The following is a 17,459-nucleotide window of genomic DNA, read 5'->3' as shown; positions in this document are numbered from 1 at the left end:
GTGTGTAGGGGTCACGCCAAGGTTCGCAAACGAGACAGGGTGCGTGTGTAGCCACGCCAAAGCATAGAATAAGACAGTGCGTGTAGAGACACGCCAAGGTACAAAGTATAAGACAGAGTGCGTGTAGAGACACGCCAAGGTTCAAGGTACAAGACAGAGTGCGTGTAGAGACACGCCAAGGTACAAGACAGAGTGCGTGTAGAGACACGCCAAGGCACAAGACAGGGTGCGTGTGCCAGGGAGCACTACAGAGCACTATAGGAGAGAGCGAGGCAGAGCAAGCAAAGACTGAGACCATAGGGAGGAACACAAAGCAAGGAATAGCAAGGCAGAGAACACAGGGAGGACTACAAGTCAAAGCATAGCAAAAGCAAGACATAGCAAAACAGGCGAGGCAGAGAACACAGGAAGGACTACAAGTCAAAGCATAGCTAAGGCGAGACATAGCAAAACAGACTAAGACAAAGAACAGCAGAAGGACTACAAGGCAAAGCAAGGCAAAGACAAACATGGCATGAGAGACAACACAAGACATGGCACAAGACAAGAGGCGGAATACGAGCACGGAGCGTGTGCAGAGACGCACTACAGAGCAAAGTGCAAGGGCACAGAATAGAAGGAGCAACCCCACAGACCCAGAGCCTTGCAGGGAAGCAACACAATAATCAGGCCCTGAGCATAGGAAGAGGCGGGCTGATATAGGGCATAGCACCTCCTCCTCCAGGTCAGGACCAGGGGAGAACTTCCGGGATTCTAGACATGACGAGATGATAGCAGAACCAGACAGTGCAGGATCTTAGGAAACGTCACATGATCAGGGTTTCAGACATGACGAGATGATCACCAAACCAACCAGTGCAGGATCCTAGGAAGAACACATGATCCGGGATTCTAGACATGACGAGATGATTGCAGAACCAGACAGTGCAGGATCTTAAGAAACATCACATGATCAAGGACTCCAGACATGACGAGAAGATCACAGAAGGCAGAGCAGAAACGCAGGGATCCTGCAGCTCAGACATGAGGTGAGTCTGCACACAGCTCTAGCGAACATGCAGGACAGCAGACAAAACATGCGCATGCACATCGCTCCAGGAGTTCTTGAGACAAACAGACATGGCGGACGTGACACAATGTCCTCATTTAGGTGGAAAGCAGACACCACCTTAGGAAGGAAGGTGGAGGCCGCAAGACCACCTTATCCTGGTGAAGAACCACGAAAGGGGGGCGACAAGAAGGGGCCGCTAACTCCGAAACACTCCTGATGGAGGTGATGGCCACAAGAAAAGCCTACCTTCCAGGATAAAAATGACAGGGTAACCTCTCTGAGAGGTTCGAAGGGACAACCCACCAGGACTAGATTGAGGTCCCAGGGATCCACGGGAGTCCGGTACGGAGGAGCTGCAAGCGCTACCCCCTGAAGAAAGGTTTTGACCTGAGATCGGGAGAATAGAGTCTTCTGGAATAGAATTGAAAGCACTGACTCTTGACCCTTTAGAGAACTAAGGGCAAGACCAGCGTCCAGGCCCGCCTGGAAAATCGCCAAAATAGAAGGGAGAGAAAAAGACATAGGTGAAATGTGATTGGACTCGCACCAGCTGAAATAGGCCCTCCAGGTTCAATAGTAGACCCTGAAAGATGACGGCTTTCTAGCCTGGATCACCCTATCCGAAAAACCGGACGCTCTCAGAACCGTGGTTTCAACAGCCATACCGTTAAATTGAGCAATTGAGAATTCTGGTGGTAGATCGGACCTTGAGACAGCAGATCCGATCTGTCAGGGAGCGTCCGCGAGAAGATTGAATATCTCCGCGAATCAAGACCTTTTGGGCCAATCCGGTGCGATCAGAATGACTGGCACTCCCTCCTCCTTGATCTTCTTCAGCAGCTTGGGAAGAAGAGGAAGGGGAGGGAACAGATAGTGAAGTGCGAACTGCGACCAAGAAATGGCCAGAGGATCGTGGGACCTGGAGATGAACCGAGGAACCTTCCTGTACAGCTGAGACGAGTTCCCCATCGAAGACAAATCTGATGAAAGATCTCCTGATGTAGGGACCACTCTCCTGCCGCGAGACTCTCGCGGCTGAAAAAATCAGCGGCCCAGTTGTCCACGCTGGAAAAGTCGAGAAGGCTGGCGTCCGTCGTCACCACCTGCCAGTGGACGGGCAGGAAGGATCGGCCCTGGAAAATGAGGGGGGATGTCAACCACCAATTGAGAGACTGTTTGACACGGGTTTGAGAGGCGAAGCGGACGATCCAGAGAGAGAACAGACCTGTCCCACTGTGAAAGGATAGCCTGCTGAAGTTGTCTTGAATGAAACTGGGCAAAAGGAATTGCTTCCGACGCTGCCACCATCCTCCCTAGGACCTTCATGGCTGAGCGGAAGGAAGGAAGCCGAGGGCCTTGCAGAGAGCGAACTCCCAGCTGGAGGATTGCTCTTTTCCCTTCCAGGATGAAAACCCTTGCCTGACGGGAGTCGAGCAGGACTTCTTCCTGTTGACAATCCACCCGAAATGGGATAGGGTGTCGATAAAGATGGCCAGGCTTTCCTGGACCTAAGAAAAGGACGTAGCCTTGATGAGGATGTTGTCAAGGTACAGAATGAGCCCTAGACCTCTCATCCTCAAAATGGCCATCAACGCTGCCATGATTTTTGTGAAAACCCTGGGAGCGGTTGTGAGGCCGAACGGCAGGGCGACAAACTGGAAATGATCCTGATGTACTGCAAAACGGAGAAATCTCTGATGCCCTGGGAAAATAGGGACATGAAGATAGGCGTCTTGAATGTCTATGGAACACAGGAATTCCTGTGCCTCCATGAAAGCGACTACTGACCGAAGGGACTCCATCCTGAAATGTCGCAGGCGGACTTTTTTGTTCAGTAACTTGAAATCCAGGATTCGCGGAACCGAGGCATCTTTCTTTGGCACCACAAACAGGTTTGAGTAGAAACCTGTGAAACTTTATCGGTTTAGAACGGGAACGATTACCCCCGAACTGAGAAGGGAGGCGATGGATGCGAAGGATCTCTTGGAGGGTGGGATTCAAAGAATCAATCGCGGGGCCGCAAAACGAATTCTATTTTGTATCCTGAGGATGCATCCTCCACCGAAATGAGCCCTACATCTCTGAAGAAAAGGAGACGACCGCCCAGCTTGGGAGATACGCCGGAGTCTCGAGAAGTCATGCCGAGGAAGACCTGCCAGGTCTAGACCCGGCGGATCTACCTTGGACGTTGCTGGAGCGCAAGGAAGGGGTGGGCTTAAAGGAAACCACCTTCCTATCCTGGCGAGCCTCTTCTGGTGAGAAAAAGTCTGTCGCCGCAAAACGACGAAAGGACCGAAACTGCCACTTCGGAGTAGGCCGGCGAGGTTTGGCCTGGGGGATGAAGGGAGCTTGTGCTCCCGGTGGCGTCCTTAATAATTTGGTCCAACATGGAGCCAAAAAGAAGTGATCCCTGAAAAGGCAGGCTGGTAAGGGACTTCTTTGACGACAAGTCCGCCTGCCAGGTCTTAAGCCAAATAGTCCGCCGGATAGCCACGACATTGATGCCTGAGCTGCTCAAGGCGAGGCACCCAGGGAGCCAGATACCAAGTACTTGCCTGCATGAGAAATCTGGTCTGTGAGGACCGCCAGCTGCTCCAGTTGAGCTCCAGCCAGAATGCCTTGATGGAGTTGTTTGGCCCATTTGGCTACAGACATTGAAACCCAAGTGGAACTAAAGGCCGGACATAAAGTAGAAGCGGCCGCTTCAAAAGCAGACTTTGCAAAGGGTTCGACAATCCCTTCTTTAGAATCCTTAAGAGATGCTCTACGAGTAAGTGGGAGGACACTGTTGGTGGACAGTCTAGAAACTCCACGGTCAGAGAAGCTGTCCAGTTGGTGGTGAGCTCAGGAGAAAAGGGATATCAGGAGAAAAGGGATATAGGATGCCGAGGCACTTCCCTCTCTGAAAGCGCCTGGTCGGATTCTCCCTTTCCCTGGCAAGTACCTCCTCGAATTCTGTACGAGGAGTGATGACCTTGGAAGGTGGTTTGGACCGTCTCAATGAAACCGCCTGATCTGCGGGTTCCGCAGAGGTGTCCTTGATGCTAAAGGTCTGGTTGATCTCAACAATGCGGCTCTGAACCATACCCCTCGTGTTGGAGGTTTGGTCCGAATCCAGATCCGAATCATACTGTGACGCTTCACCTGACTCTGAAGAAGAGGATCGAGAAGAGGCAGACCGCCGACTGGGGGGCGAGATGGAGCGGGAAGAGGACCTAAAACAGCGCTCCTGTCTGGGTCCCTTGCGGCCTATGTTGGAAGCCACTACGGATGTCTGAAGGGGTAACCTATCAAGTACGGACACCAGGGTCTGCTATACTTTGGTGAGGTCCGCCACAGACTGTGACAGAGAGGAAGTCCGCCCTGGAATAGGGGCCTCACTCTCACCTGGTGCAGAAGGAGATCCCTGGACGGTGGGCACAGAGGGATTGCTGCATTCCTGACAGAGGGGAGAGGACTGACCTGAAGGAAGCTTGTGTTTACTGGAAGAGCACACAAAGTGACTGACCAGAGCAGAGGAAGAAGTAGAGGAGGAAGTGGGAGGACGAGAGCGCTCTCCCTTAGAACTAGGCATGATGAGCAGACCTACCAACTGATGCCAGAAGGTTAGGGGACAGTGAAAGATGCAGAGGAGAGCATTAGTCTGCAGAGCTACTCGCAGTAAGCTGTCCTGTAGTCAGCTTTCAGGCTGTAGAGGCTGCTGTGCAAAGATAGGCAGAGAAGAGCAGGTCCTATAGGAAGAAGCCACCGTCCGGGTCCACACGCCGGAAATGGCGACCGCAGGGAGGATGCTGGAGGTCCGTGTGTCAAATTGCACGCTGCAGACGAGTGGGCGTGCTGAGAAAAGCCCGTTCTCTTAGGGCGGAACTCACCGCGAGATTCGGGGGCAGAAAGATGGAGGCGATCGCTACCTTGTTTGTGCAGCCTGTCCGATGAGGCCAGGTGGAGTGGGCGGAGCTAGCTGCCGAGTGCAGGAAGGGGAGACTGGCGGGAGAAAATCACGCCCGAAGAGTGAGAAGACGAGGGGTGGAGTGAAAGTGAACACTAGGCCGGAATAGAAGCCGGGGCCTAGATTACAACCCGGTGACCACCCACGGAGGGGGGAGCCATGCGGAGGTCCTAAAAACACCGGAGCTATCCGCCGGATCCATCAAAAAGGTAACCCAGTGCCAGAAGGGGAGCGGAGACTAGGCCTGAACGTAAGTCGGGGCCTAGATTAATCCTGGTGACCATGGGATCGAAAATATAGCCTAGTGTTCTGCCGGTCCATAGACGAATAAGGGGAAGTGGTCACCCTAACGCTGAAAAGGGCCCCATTAAAACCCTAAAAAAGGGTTGAGACAATATTCCCCACCTTCCTCTGTCCTGTTCTTTATGTAGAAATTGTCCTGGAAGGAACCTAGGGGAAAGAGGGAAGAGGTACCTCTCCATCCCGGGGAAGTTAGACATCCAGTAAAGCAGGGCTGTGGAGTCGGTATAAAACGGTCCGACTCCTAAAATATATAATAAATTGGATACAGTAGTTTAATGCAGAATGTGCTGAATATTTTTTCATAAGAATTTGGGAAAGTTATGAAATGTCCTATAAATGGCTGTTCTATTCCTGATCTAAGACTACATTCACACACAGCGTTTTTGCTGCGTTTTTTGAGGATACGTTTTTCAGCTGCAAAAGCAGATCAGCTTTTTAAAAACCGCATCACCTGAAAGGTTTTTGAGCTCATAGATAATGTTTTCAATAGCAAAAGCAGATTAGAAATCTGCTCTATCTATCCATTTATCCATATCTGTCTATCAGTATCTTATCTTAGCACCAGTCAGGTACACCTCATAGCTGCCCAAAAGGGCGCCCAGGACAGGCATTGCTCGTCTTCAGTAACACATCAACATCAATTGATAGTTGGAATAAATAGACTGCATTCATCACATCTTAAGGTGCAGGCTTTATTTTCAAGTGTAGGGGTGCGCAGTATAAGGTTCTGCAGCAGCTGAGGTGTGCAGTATGAGATTCTGCCCCCCTTAGTTTTGATCCTGGCTAAAACCGTTTCTTATAGATATGGCGATCCCTCAGGTAACCCTAAATGAAGGTCAATGGACACAGGTGGCTGAATTGAAGGAATTGCTTAATCACCTATTTACCGTGACTAAAAAATTACAAGCTGAGGATTTAACTCCTGGCATTTTCATAAGGGAGTGGAAGAACTTGCTATTTTGCCTGTCCCAAAGAGGAGATTTAATCGCAAATGGCATTTCTGCTTCAATGAAACGGAGAGAGACACAGCTGTTGGAAAATAAAAATTTTCTGGCAGCTGTTTATGTGGACCCAAGTCATCGTATATTGCTTGATGATCAACAGCTTACTAAAGGAAAAGAAGCTCTGACTGAGGTAGCAGTTAGGATGAGTGGCCTACAGGAGGACTGACAGGCGCAAGAGGACTTGGGTCCTGACAGTGCTACTGCTGCCATATCTTCATCCTCATCAGATCAGGAGTTTGACTTTGACAAGTATTTGGATGATATGGAGCAGGCAAAGCGTTGCTGCAAGGAAAAAGATTTCACTCCATCTCCTATAGCAAGCAGATTGACCATATTTCAGCAAAATGTTTCACTTTTCTCTCAAAGAAAAAGAAAATTCAACCGTTTATCAAAACTGACTGTGCATGAGGCAATTTATACTTGGAAATTGTTAGAGATGTTGCCCATGTGGTTACGGCTTTGCCTCCAACCCAAGTTACTGTAGAGAGGTTGTTCTCTAGCCTTAAAATTATTAGGTCAGATTTTAGGTCATCTATGAAGGAGGATCTGATGGAGGCAATTCTATTTCTTAGAACAAATTCATAGACTGCATAAATGTTTTTTAGTATGTTTTTGTTGAAAACTGTTTTTTGCCACTTACATAGTTTTACATAGTGATATATATTGTGCGTGCATATATGTATATGTAATCGATATTACATAGTGTATTAAATATTTACAATTTATTACAGTTTTTTGTGTTCTAAAGTTGTATTCCAATAAATAGATATTATGTTCTATCTAAATGTCTTGATTATTGTATCATAAAAATGATTAAATGTCTGATGTTCACATTGTACTACAATAAATTTTTCACTTAAATATAAGCAATATATGTGGGAGTCGGAGTCGTAGGAAGGGAAATTGAGGAGTTGGAGTCGCAGGTTTGGCTTACCGACTCCACAGCCCTGCAGAAAAGTCTGTTGAAGGATGTCCACGTCTCCTGCAACTAACAGGCTCTGGTGGGTGGGAGACAATGGGCCAGGACCAGTTCCGGATCACCTAAGCACGCTTCTGTGCTAGAGGTATGGGTCCTGCTGACTAAACCTATGAGGATACGGGGTGGCAGTACACGCCGTACTCATAGTCTATACGTGGGAGTAAAGCTGTGACCGTTCACACTGTATGCCTCCGGGTACCTGAAAAGGAACGACGCACATTGAGGTAGAAATGGGTCTAATAAAAGACCTGTGTCCACATCCTACTGACACTAAGCTAAAACTGATTATCCTAGTGCCAGTTGGTGGGGTGTACACTGCAGAGGAGAAGCTAACTTTTTTGTTGTGCATAGTGTCAGCCTCCTAGTGGCAGCAGCATACACCCATGGTTCCGGTGTCCCCAATGAAGCGATAGAGAAAAGATATTTGTTTAACCCCCTTCACGACCTTGCAATTTTTCGTTTTTTCTTCCCCTTCCTCCAAGAGGCATAACTTTTTATTCTTCCGTCGCCATAGCTGTAGGAGGGATTGCTTTTTGCATAACGAGTTGTATTGTTGAATGACACCATTCATTTTATCATGTGACTCACTGGAAAGTAGGATAAAAATTCCAAGTGCTTTGAAATTGCAAAAAAAAGTGCAATTCCACAATTGTTTTTTGTGTTTTTATTTACCATGTTCACTATATGGTAAAACTAACCTGGAAATACGATTCTCCAGGTAAATACGAGTACGCAGATACCAAACATGTATAGTTTTTTTTTTCTTTTGTAAGAAAACAACCTTTGCTTGTGTCACCATTTTCAGAGACCCGTAACTGTTGACTTTTTTCGGGATCTGGGGCTGGTTGATGGCTTTTTTTTTTTTTTTGGCGCCGTGGCCTGATGTTTTTACTGCTAGCATTTTGGGGTTATTACAATGTTTTGATCGCCTGTTATTGCTTTTCATTTCAGTATTGCGGCAACCACACATAATTTTGGTGTTTTGATTCTCTTTCTGCCGTTTACTGTTGGGATTAATTTATTTTATACTAGATGGTGGCCCGATTCTAACGCATCGGGTATTCTAGAATATGTATGTAGTTTCGCGGCCGGACTGCGCCTGTCGCAGACCAATCAGCGACGTGTGATTCGCAGCCGGACTGCGACAGGTGCAGTCCGCCCGTGAAACGACATACATATTCTAGAATACCCGATGCATTAGAATCGGGCCACCATATAGTTTTAGATAATTCTCCACTGCTCCCATACACACACACACACACACACACACACACACACACACACACACGACAGAGCACGTCATAAAGGATAGGGCACACAGGGCGGCACGGAGCGGCCACACCGGCCTAGCACAGATAGATTTAACAATCTATTATATTTTTGTGGGGTTATTTGGTCACCACACCAACATCCCGTTGTTGGAGCTGCTAGCACACCTTGGTGTTCGTGACCTGTACCTGTAATTGTATTCATCAATAAAATGATTTTTTATTTTTGCATATAATATAGACTGTGTGTTTGTTTTGTCTTTCGTTCTCCTACACGGGAGTCCGCGGTACCACATCACGGATGCTTCCACATTTCAGTTGTTCCTGTGAGGGCCTCATTCCTACAACTGCGTCCTACACGATTCTGTCTCTCTGTAACGGAAATCCTGCGTCGCTGATTGGTCGCGCCCGGCCGGCTGTGACCAATCAGCGACGCGGGATTTCCGTTAAAGACAGACAGAATTAGGCGATTATATAGTAGATGCTCATAGATCGGACTTTTACGCACGCAGCGATATCAGATGTTTGTTGTTTTTTTTTTTAAATTGCTTTATTTTTGCATCAATATAGTCATATGAGGGCTTTTTTTCTTCTGGGAAGAGTTGTACTTTTGAATGACACCATTGATTTTACCATACAGTGTACTGGAGAATGGGGAAAAAAATCCAAGTGCTGTGAAATTTAAAAAAAAAAAAAGAAAAAAAAGTGCAACTCCACAATTGTTTTTGGGGGTTTTTATTCATCATGTTCACTATATGGTAAAACTGACCTGGCAATATTAATCTCCAGGTCAGTACGAGTATGCAGATACCAAACATGTATAGGTTCATACCGTACAGACCAAAAGTTTGGACACACCTTCTCATTCAAAGAGTTTTCTTTCTTTTCATGACTATGAAAATTGTAGATTCACTCTGAAGGCATCAAAACTATGAATTAACACATGTGGAATTATATAACAAAAAAGTGTAAAACAACTGAGAATATGTCTTATATTCTAGGTTCTTCAAAGTAGCCACCTTTTGCTTTGATTACTGCTTTGCACACTATTGGCATTCTCTTGATGAGCTTCCAGAGGTAGTCACCGAAAATGGTCTTCCAACAGTCTTGAAGGAGTTCCCAGAGATGCTTAGCACTTGTTGGCCCTTTTGCCTTCACTCTGCGGTCCAGCTCATCCCAAACCATCTCGATTGGGTTCAGGTCTGGTGACTGTGGAGGCCAGGTCATCTGGCGTAGCACCCCCATCACTCTCCTTCTTGGTCAAATAGCCCTTACACAGCCTGGAGGTGTGTTTGGGGTCATTGTCCTGTTGAAAAATAAATTATGGTCCAAACTGGATGGAATAGCATGCCGCTGCAAGATGCTGTGGTAGTCATGCTGGTTCAGTATGCCTTCAATTTTGAATAAATCCCCAACAGTGTCACCAGCAAAGCACCCCCACACCATCACACATCCTCCTGCATGATTCACGGTGGAAACCAGGCATGTAGAGTCCATCCGTTCACCTTTTCTGCGTCGCACAAAGTCACGGTGGTTGTAACCAAAGATCTCAAATTTGGACTCATCAGACCAAAGCCCAGATTTCCACTGGTGTGAAGTCCATTCCTTGTGTTCTTTAGCCCAAACAAGTCTCTTCTGCTTGTTGCCTGTCCTTAGCAGTGGCTTCCTAGCAGCTATTTTGCCATGAAGGCCTGCTGCACAAAGTCTCCTTTTAAGGCTATGTGCACACGCTGCGGTTTTTGCTGCGGATCCACTGCGGTTTTGGCCGCTGCGGATCTGCAGCAGCTCTGCAGACAGTGTACAGTAGCATGTAAATCTACGTGATTTACAATCTGCTGTGCACACGCTGTGGATTTTTAACTGCGGAAAAGCTGCGGTTTTGAATCCGCAGAAAGAAATGACATGTCATTCTTTTCTGCGGATTCTGCTGTGGTGTACCATCTCCTCCATTGTAGAGGTGATAAACCGCAGGGGAAAACCGCAGGCCAATCCGCAGGTCATTATACCTGCGGTTTTACCTGCGGTTCCGCAGATACCAATCCGCAGTGTGTGCACATAGCCTAACAGTTATTGTAGAGATGTGTCTGCTGCTAGAACTCTGTGTGGCATTGACCTGGTCTCTAATCTGAGCTGCTGTTAACCTGCTATTTCTGAGGCTGGTGACTCGGATGAACTTATCCTCCGCAGCAGAGGTGACTCTTGGTCTTCCTTTCCTGGGGCTGTCCTCATGTGAGCCAGTTTCTTTGTAGCACTTGATGGTTTTTGCCACTGCACTTGGGGACACTTTCAAAGTTTTCCCAATTTTTCGGACTGACTGACCTAAATTTCTTAAAGTAATGATGGCCACTCGTTTTTCTTAGCTGCTTTTTTTTCTTGCCTTAATACAAATTCTAAGGGTGTGTGCACACACTTCGGATTCTGCTGCGGATCCGCAGCGGTTTTGACCCTGCGGATCCGCAGCAGTTTCTGCTGCGGTGTACAGTACCATAATATCCTATGGGAAATGGAAACCGCAGTGCAGACGGTGCGGATTTGCTGCGGTTTCTAATCCGCAGAAAGAATTGACATGTCAATTCTTTCTGCAGATTCCGCTGCAGTTTACCATCTCCTCCATTGTAGAGGTGATAAACCGCAGTGCAAAACCGCAGGCTAATCCGCAGATAAACCGCAGGTCTTTTGACCTGCGGATTTACCTGCGGATTTTGCAAAATCCACATGGATCAATCCGCAGCGTGTGCACACACCCTAACAGTCTATCCAGTAGCACTATCAGCTGTGTATCCACCAGACTTCTGCACAACACAACTGATGGTCCAAACCCCATTTATAAGGCAAGAAATCCCACTTATTAAAACTGACAGGGCACACCTGTGAAGTGAAAGCCATTTCCGGTGACTACCTCTTAAAGCTCATCAAGAGAATGCCAAGAGTGTGCAAAGCAGTAATCAAAGCAAAAGGTGGCTACTTTGAAGAACCTAGAATATCACACTTTTTTGTTAATTATATAATTCCCCATGTGTTAATTCATAGTTTTGATGCCTTCAGAGTGAATCTACAATTTTCATAGTCATGAAAATAAAGAAAACTCTATGAATGAGAAGGTGTCTCCAAACTTTTGGTCTGTACTGTATATATTTAAGGGCTGGCGTTCACAGTAGGGTCATAATGACAGGCAATAGGGTCATCAGCAGACCAATAGCAACCAACCGGCGCCCAGCGATCATGTCACGGGCTCATCGTTGGGAGCGTGGAATGAGACGCCCCCTGCTGGTGCATGCTAAGTGCAGCTGTCAGATTGACAGAATATTTAACAGGTTAAAAGCTGTGGATGGAGTTCCGATCCATCCGTGGCTGTAAGAGGCACATGATGGCCTGCATCAAAGGCAGGGACACGACTTTTGACATACAAGTAAAATTACATTTTTTTATTGTCTCTTTTTCCGAGACACATTGACTTTTCACTCAAATAAGCTGTGTGAGGACTTATTTTTTTGCAGGGCAAAATAACGCTTTTCTTGATGTAATTTTGGGACAGATGTGACATTTTGATTGCTTCTTACAGCATTTTTTATGTTTTTGAATTTTTTTTCTCTTTGCTGTGTTTACCGATTAGATTAATTATTTTTATATTTTGATAGATCAGACTGGTACGTCTGTGGCAATACAATATGTGTGTGTTTTTATTATCTTTATGTTTAATGGAGGAAAAGGTGATTTGAATTTTTTTCTGTATTAAAACTCCAAAAGCAATACCCCAGTATTCCTGCATGTAGTAAAAATCAGTCTCTTTTGAAGCCCTGCCACAAGCTGGATTTCAAAGAAGCATCGTGGTTACAGGCACAGCGGTCTTTCAAAAGACCCCCAGCTGTCATAGCAACCCATGATCTCCCTGTGATAGGCACAAAGAGTGATGCACTCCCATGATGGTACGCTCTTAATGACACTGTCAGAGTTTGACAGAAGCATATAACAGGTTAACAGTGGCAGGTGGAGCGAAGCTTCACCCATGTCTGTTATATGCAGATCCTGGCTGTGTGTCACAGCCACTATCTGATGGGTATGGGTCAGGCTCACCCTGTGAACCTGATCTATACACACACTACTCTTCTTTCAAGGTTTCAAACATAACTTTCTCATTCATGTCTTTATGTTAATATAGCTGTTTAGATGATATTATATATTCATCTAGGTATCCATCACCCTATGGGTGTCACACGGGCCCCGTTTCACTGTCAGCAGCATCCAGCTTATCTTATTCCCCCCAAAAAAAGTTTTGAGCACAAGTGTCTTGTACCTTTTTCATGTCCTTTCTATGCATAAATCAATAAAACAACAGTGTTGTGCCAGTACTTAATGATCGCCTACTCGGAGCAGTTTTCGAAGTGTCTCTTACAGAAGAGGCCTTGTCTCCTAACTAACTAGACCTCTGTAAGGCTATTTATATATGCGCATATACTGTATATTCAGATGTAAGATGGAACTACTACATCTTGAGACTGAAGTAGAAGGGTCTTTGCTGGGCTGAGTCCTGAATAATCAGAAATGCCGTTTTGAAGGAAATGCAGATCTCTTCAACGCAGGGCTTGCTGAAGTCCTTAGCGATAAGACCTCACGTGGCCTAGCCCAATATGCTGTGTACTTGATAGTCCTCACAGAGTTGGCTTATGTCAAGCCGAACAACGCATCCCAGAGTCACCAGCAACAGATCGAGAGTTGCACCGCTCTATCTAGACTTTTTCCAAGGATACGCAGCTTCACTCCCACCCGGACTCTCCTTTGACTCTGCCCAACCACCCGCCAAACCCCTGCACTCCAACTTCAGCCTCTCGCCACTGTCCTCTATTGGCCAGATCATATATCACATCATAAATCTCCAACAATACAGTAAACTGTGATTAACCCTTACAAGAATGCAAATGGCGTATGAGCGATCATACGATGACTAACAGGCAAGCAGAGTCAAATCCTCACCTTGTGTATCTTATGGCAGTGCTGTAAGTACACTGCGTGATGAAAATTAACTCTGGCCTGCAAAATTAATTTAATGATGATTAATTGGTTTTGTATAGATGAAAGGTGGTTCCTCAGCGTTAAGTCCTCTGGTTTGTCCAATGTTCCTCATTCTGACTCTCAGTCCTGTGGAGTCGGTAACCCAAACAGTCCGACTCTGACTCCCTCAATTTCCCTGACTTACGACTCCCTGACTCAAATTCCCAGCGCTGCCTCACTACTGAGCATGTACATAAAGTGCAGCACACATTCATCTCATCTACGACTCCACAGCACTGGTCACTACTGAGCATGTACATAAAGTGCAGCACAGATTCATCTCATCTACGACCCCACAGCACTGGTCACTACTGAGCATGTACATAAAGTGCAGCACAGATTCATCTCATCTACGACCCCACAGCACTGGTCACTACTGAGCATGTACATAAAGTGCAGCACAGATTCATCTCATCTACGACCCCACAGCACTGGTCACTACTGAGCATGTACATAAAGTGCAGCACAGATTCATCTCATCTACGACCCCACAGCACTGATCACTACTGAACATGTACGTAAAGTGCACCACAGATTCATCTCATCTACGACCCCACAGTACTGGTCACTACTGAGCATGTACATAAAGTGCAGCACAGATTGATCTCATCTACGACCCCACAGCACTGGTCACTACTGAGCATGTACATAAAGGGCAGCACAGATTCATCTAATCTACGCCTCCACAGCACTGGTCACTACTGAGCATGTACAGAAAGTGCAGCACAGATTCATCTCATCTACATCTCCACAGCACTGGTCACTACTGAGCATGTACATAAAGTGCAGCACAGATTCATCTCATCTACGACTCCACAGCACTGGTCACTACTGAGCATGTACATAAAGTGCAGCACAGATTCATCTCATCTACGACCCCACAGCACTGGTCACTACTGAACATGTACGTAAAGTGCACCACAGATTCATCTCATCTACGACCCCACAGTACTGGTCACTACTGAGCATGTACATAAAGTGCAGCACAGATTCATCTCATCTACGACCCCACAGCACTGGTCACTACTGAGCATGTACATAAAGGGCAGCACAGATTCATCTAATCTACGCCTCCACAGCACTGGTCACTACTGAGCATGTACAGAAAGTGCAGCACAGATTCATCTCATCTACATCTCCACAGCACTGGTCACTACTGAGCATGTACATAAAGTGCAGCACAGATTCATCTCATCTACGACTCCACAGCACTGGTCACTACTGAGCATGTACATAAAGTGCAGCAAAGATTCATCTCATCTACGACTCCACAGCACTGGTCACTACTGAGCATGTACATAAAGTGCAGCACAGATTCATCTCATCTACATCTCCACAGCACTGGTCACTACTGAGCATGTAAATAAAGTGCAGCACAGATTCATCTCATCTACATCTCCACAGCACTGGTCACTACTGAGCATGTACATAAAGTGCAGCACACATTCATCTCATCTACGACTCCACAGCACTGGTCACTACTGAGCATGTACATAAAGTGCAGCACAGATTCATCTCATCTACGACCCCACAGCACTGGTCACTACTGAACATGTACGTAAAGTGCAGCACAGATTCATCTCATCTACGACCCCACAGCACTGTTCACTACTGAGCATGTACATAAAGGGCAGCACAGATTCATCTAATCTACGCCTCCACAGCACTGGTCACTACTGAGCATGTACAGAAAGTGCAGCACAGATTCATCTCATCTACATCTCCACAGCACTGGTCACTACTGAGCATGTACATAAAGTGCAGCACAGATTCATCTCATCTACGACTCCACAGCACTGGTCACTACTGAGCATGTACATAAAGTGCAGCACAGATTCATCTCACCTCTGACATCACAGCACTGGTCACTACTGAGCATGTACATAAAGCGCAGCACAGATTCATCTCATCTACATCTCCACAGCACTGGTCACTACTGAGCATGTACATAAAGTGCAGCACAGATTCATCTCATCTACATCTCCACAGCACTGGTCACTACTGAGCATGTACATAAAGTGCAGCACAGATTCATCTCATCTATTCCCACAGCACTGGTCACTACTGATCATGTACATAAAGTGCAGCACAGATTCATCTCAACTACGACTCCACAGCACTGGTCCACTACTGAGCATGTACATAAAGTGCAGCACAGATTCATCTCATCTACAACCCCACAGCACTGGTCACTACTGAGCATGTACATAAAGTGCAGCACAGATTCATCTCATCTACGACTCTACAGCACTGATCACTACTGAGCATGTACATAAAGTGCAGCACAGATTCATCTCACCTACATCTCCACAGCACTGGTCACTACTGAACATGTACATAAAGTGCAGCACAGATTCATCTCATCTACATCTCCACAGCACTGGTCACTACTGAGCATGTACATAAAGTGCAGCAAAGATTCATCTCATCTACGACACCACAGCACTGGTCACTACTGAGCATGTACATAACGTGCAGCACAGATTCATCTCATCTACATCTCCACAGCACTGGTCACTACTGAGCATGTAAATAAAGTGCAGCACAGATTCATCTCATCTACATCTCCACAGCACTGGTCACTACTGAGCATGTACATAAAGTGCAGCACAGATTCATCTCATCTACGACTCAACAGCACTGGTTACTACTGAGCATGTAGATAAAGTGCAGCACAGATTCATCTCAACTAAAAGCAGACATCCTTAGATCAGGAACAGTACAGTTATTTATAGGACGTTTCATAACTTTCTCAAATTGTTATAAAAAAAAATGTACAGCACGTACTGCATTTACATACTGTACCCAATTTATTATATATTTTAGGAGTTAGAGTTGGTCCATTTTATACTGACTCCAACTCCACCAAAATGGACACCGACTCCACAGTCCTGCATACTGCAAACACCTTATGTTCATATATTATGTTTATGGTCAGGAACTGTTAAGAGAATCCACCATGGCTTTAATAATAATGTTTAGTTTCTGGCCTAAAAGAATCCATAAAGTGTGAAAGCGGCCCAAGATTCAAATGGAACTGAACAATGCACTACACGGAAATTGATTATATGGCGCAATAAGTTAAAGATTCTTTTGCATGGACTGCATGTTCCTGATCCTAAAATGTCATCTTCTCAACCTCCTCTGATTTGGAGATCCTGGTGTTTTCATGAAGAGTGTGATAAATTCTTATACAGTTCTGTCTTATTTTAAATTTTAGTTGGGATGAAAGGCTAACTATTAATGTTTGTTTTCTTTTGTTTATTATTCCGGGTACTCAGATGTGGCTGTGTAACAATGCTCAAGTCTCCGAACAAAGCTACAGCAGTGAAGCAATGGGAGCAACGATGGATAAAAACCTGTCTATGTGGAGGACTGTGGAGAAAATTGCCCCAAACCTATTCATGACCTTTTGCACTGTTTCCTTATGTGTTAAAAGACTGCCATTGATGGTCGCTCTGGCACTTCAGTAATGACCAAACGCTACATATATTGTAGTCCAAATAACTTTTTTTTAATCAATCCAGTTTAAGTACATTGTTGCATAAACCTCAGCAAACTACAGTTGCAAATGAGTTGACATATTAGGATTAAAAGTTTTTTTCTTATTTATTTCGTTAGAAAACTTAAAACCAGTGCTAGGTAATATCCTATGTTACAATTTTTGTTTTAATTGTACCTGCTGATCAGTGATTGGTCGAGTTTTTATTAGAAAGATGGGTAGCTTTTAGATGTTGATCAGTATGGTTGAGGGTACATAACACTGGCTGTACCTCTCCCTTTATTTGTGTTCCAGGTTGCCAACTTATCAATTTCTAGCAACCCGAAAAAAAGCCATTCTGTGAAATGGATGGGA

At 45.8% G+C, this 17,459-nt stretch overlaps 1 protein-coding gene across 1 annotated transcript in view; it reads left to right on the top strand.

The window, feature by feature from the left end:
• Nucleotides 1–17,211, top strand: part of MED16 (mediator complex subunit 16) — a 37,877-nt gene extending 20,666 nt beyond the window's left edge. The window contains exon 14 of the mRNA XM_073546884.1: nt 16,885–17,211. Coding sequence (XP_073402985.1) covers nt 16,885–17,011 — 127 coding nt within the window. The 3' untranslated portion in view covers nt 17,012–17,211. The remainder of the gene's footprint in view (nt 1–16,884) is intronic.
• Nucleotides 17,212–17,459: the final 248 nt, after the last annotated feature.

Source organism: Dendrobates tinctorius, unplaced genomic scaffold (genome assembly GCF_039654945.1).
Source record: "Dendrobates tinctorius isolate UK_male_01 unplaced genomic scaffold, ASM3965494v1 ptg000011l, whole genome shotgun sequence".
NCBI lineage: Eukaryota > Metazoa > Chordata > Amphibia > Anura > Dendrobatidae > Dendrobates > Dendrobates tinctorius.
The sequence above is the reverse complement of the archived record's forward strand: the minus strand, read 5'-3'. Positions and strand labels throughout refer to the sequence as shown.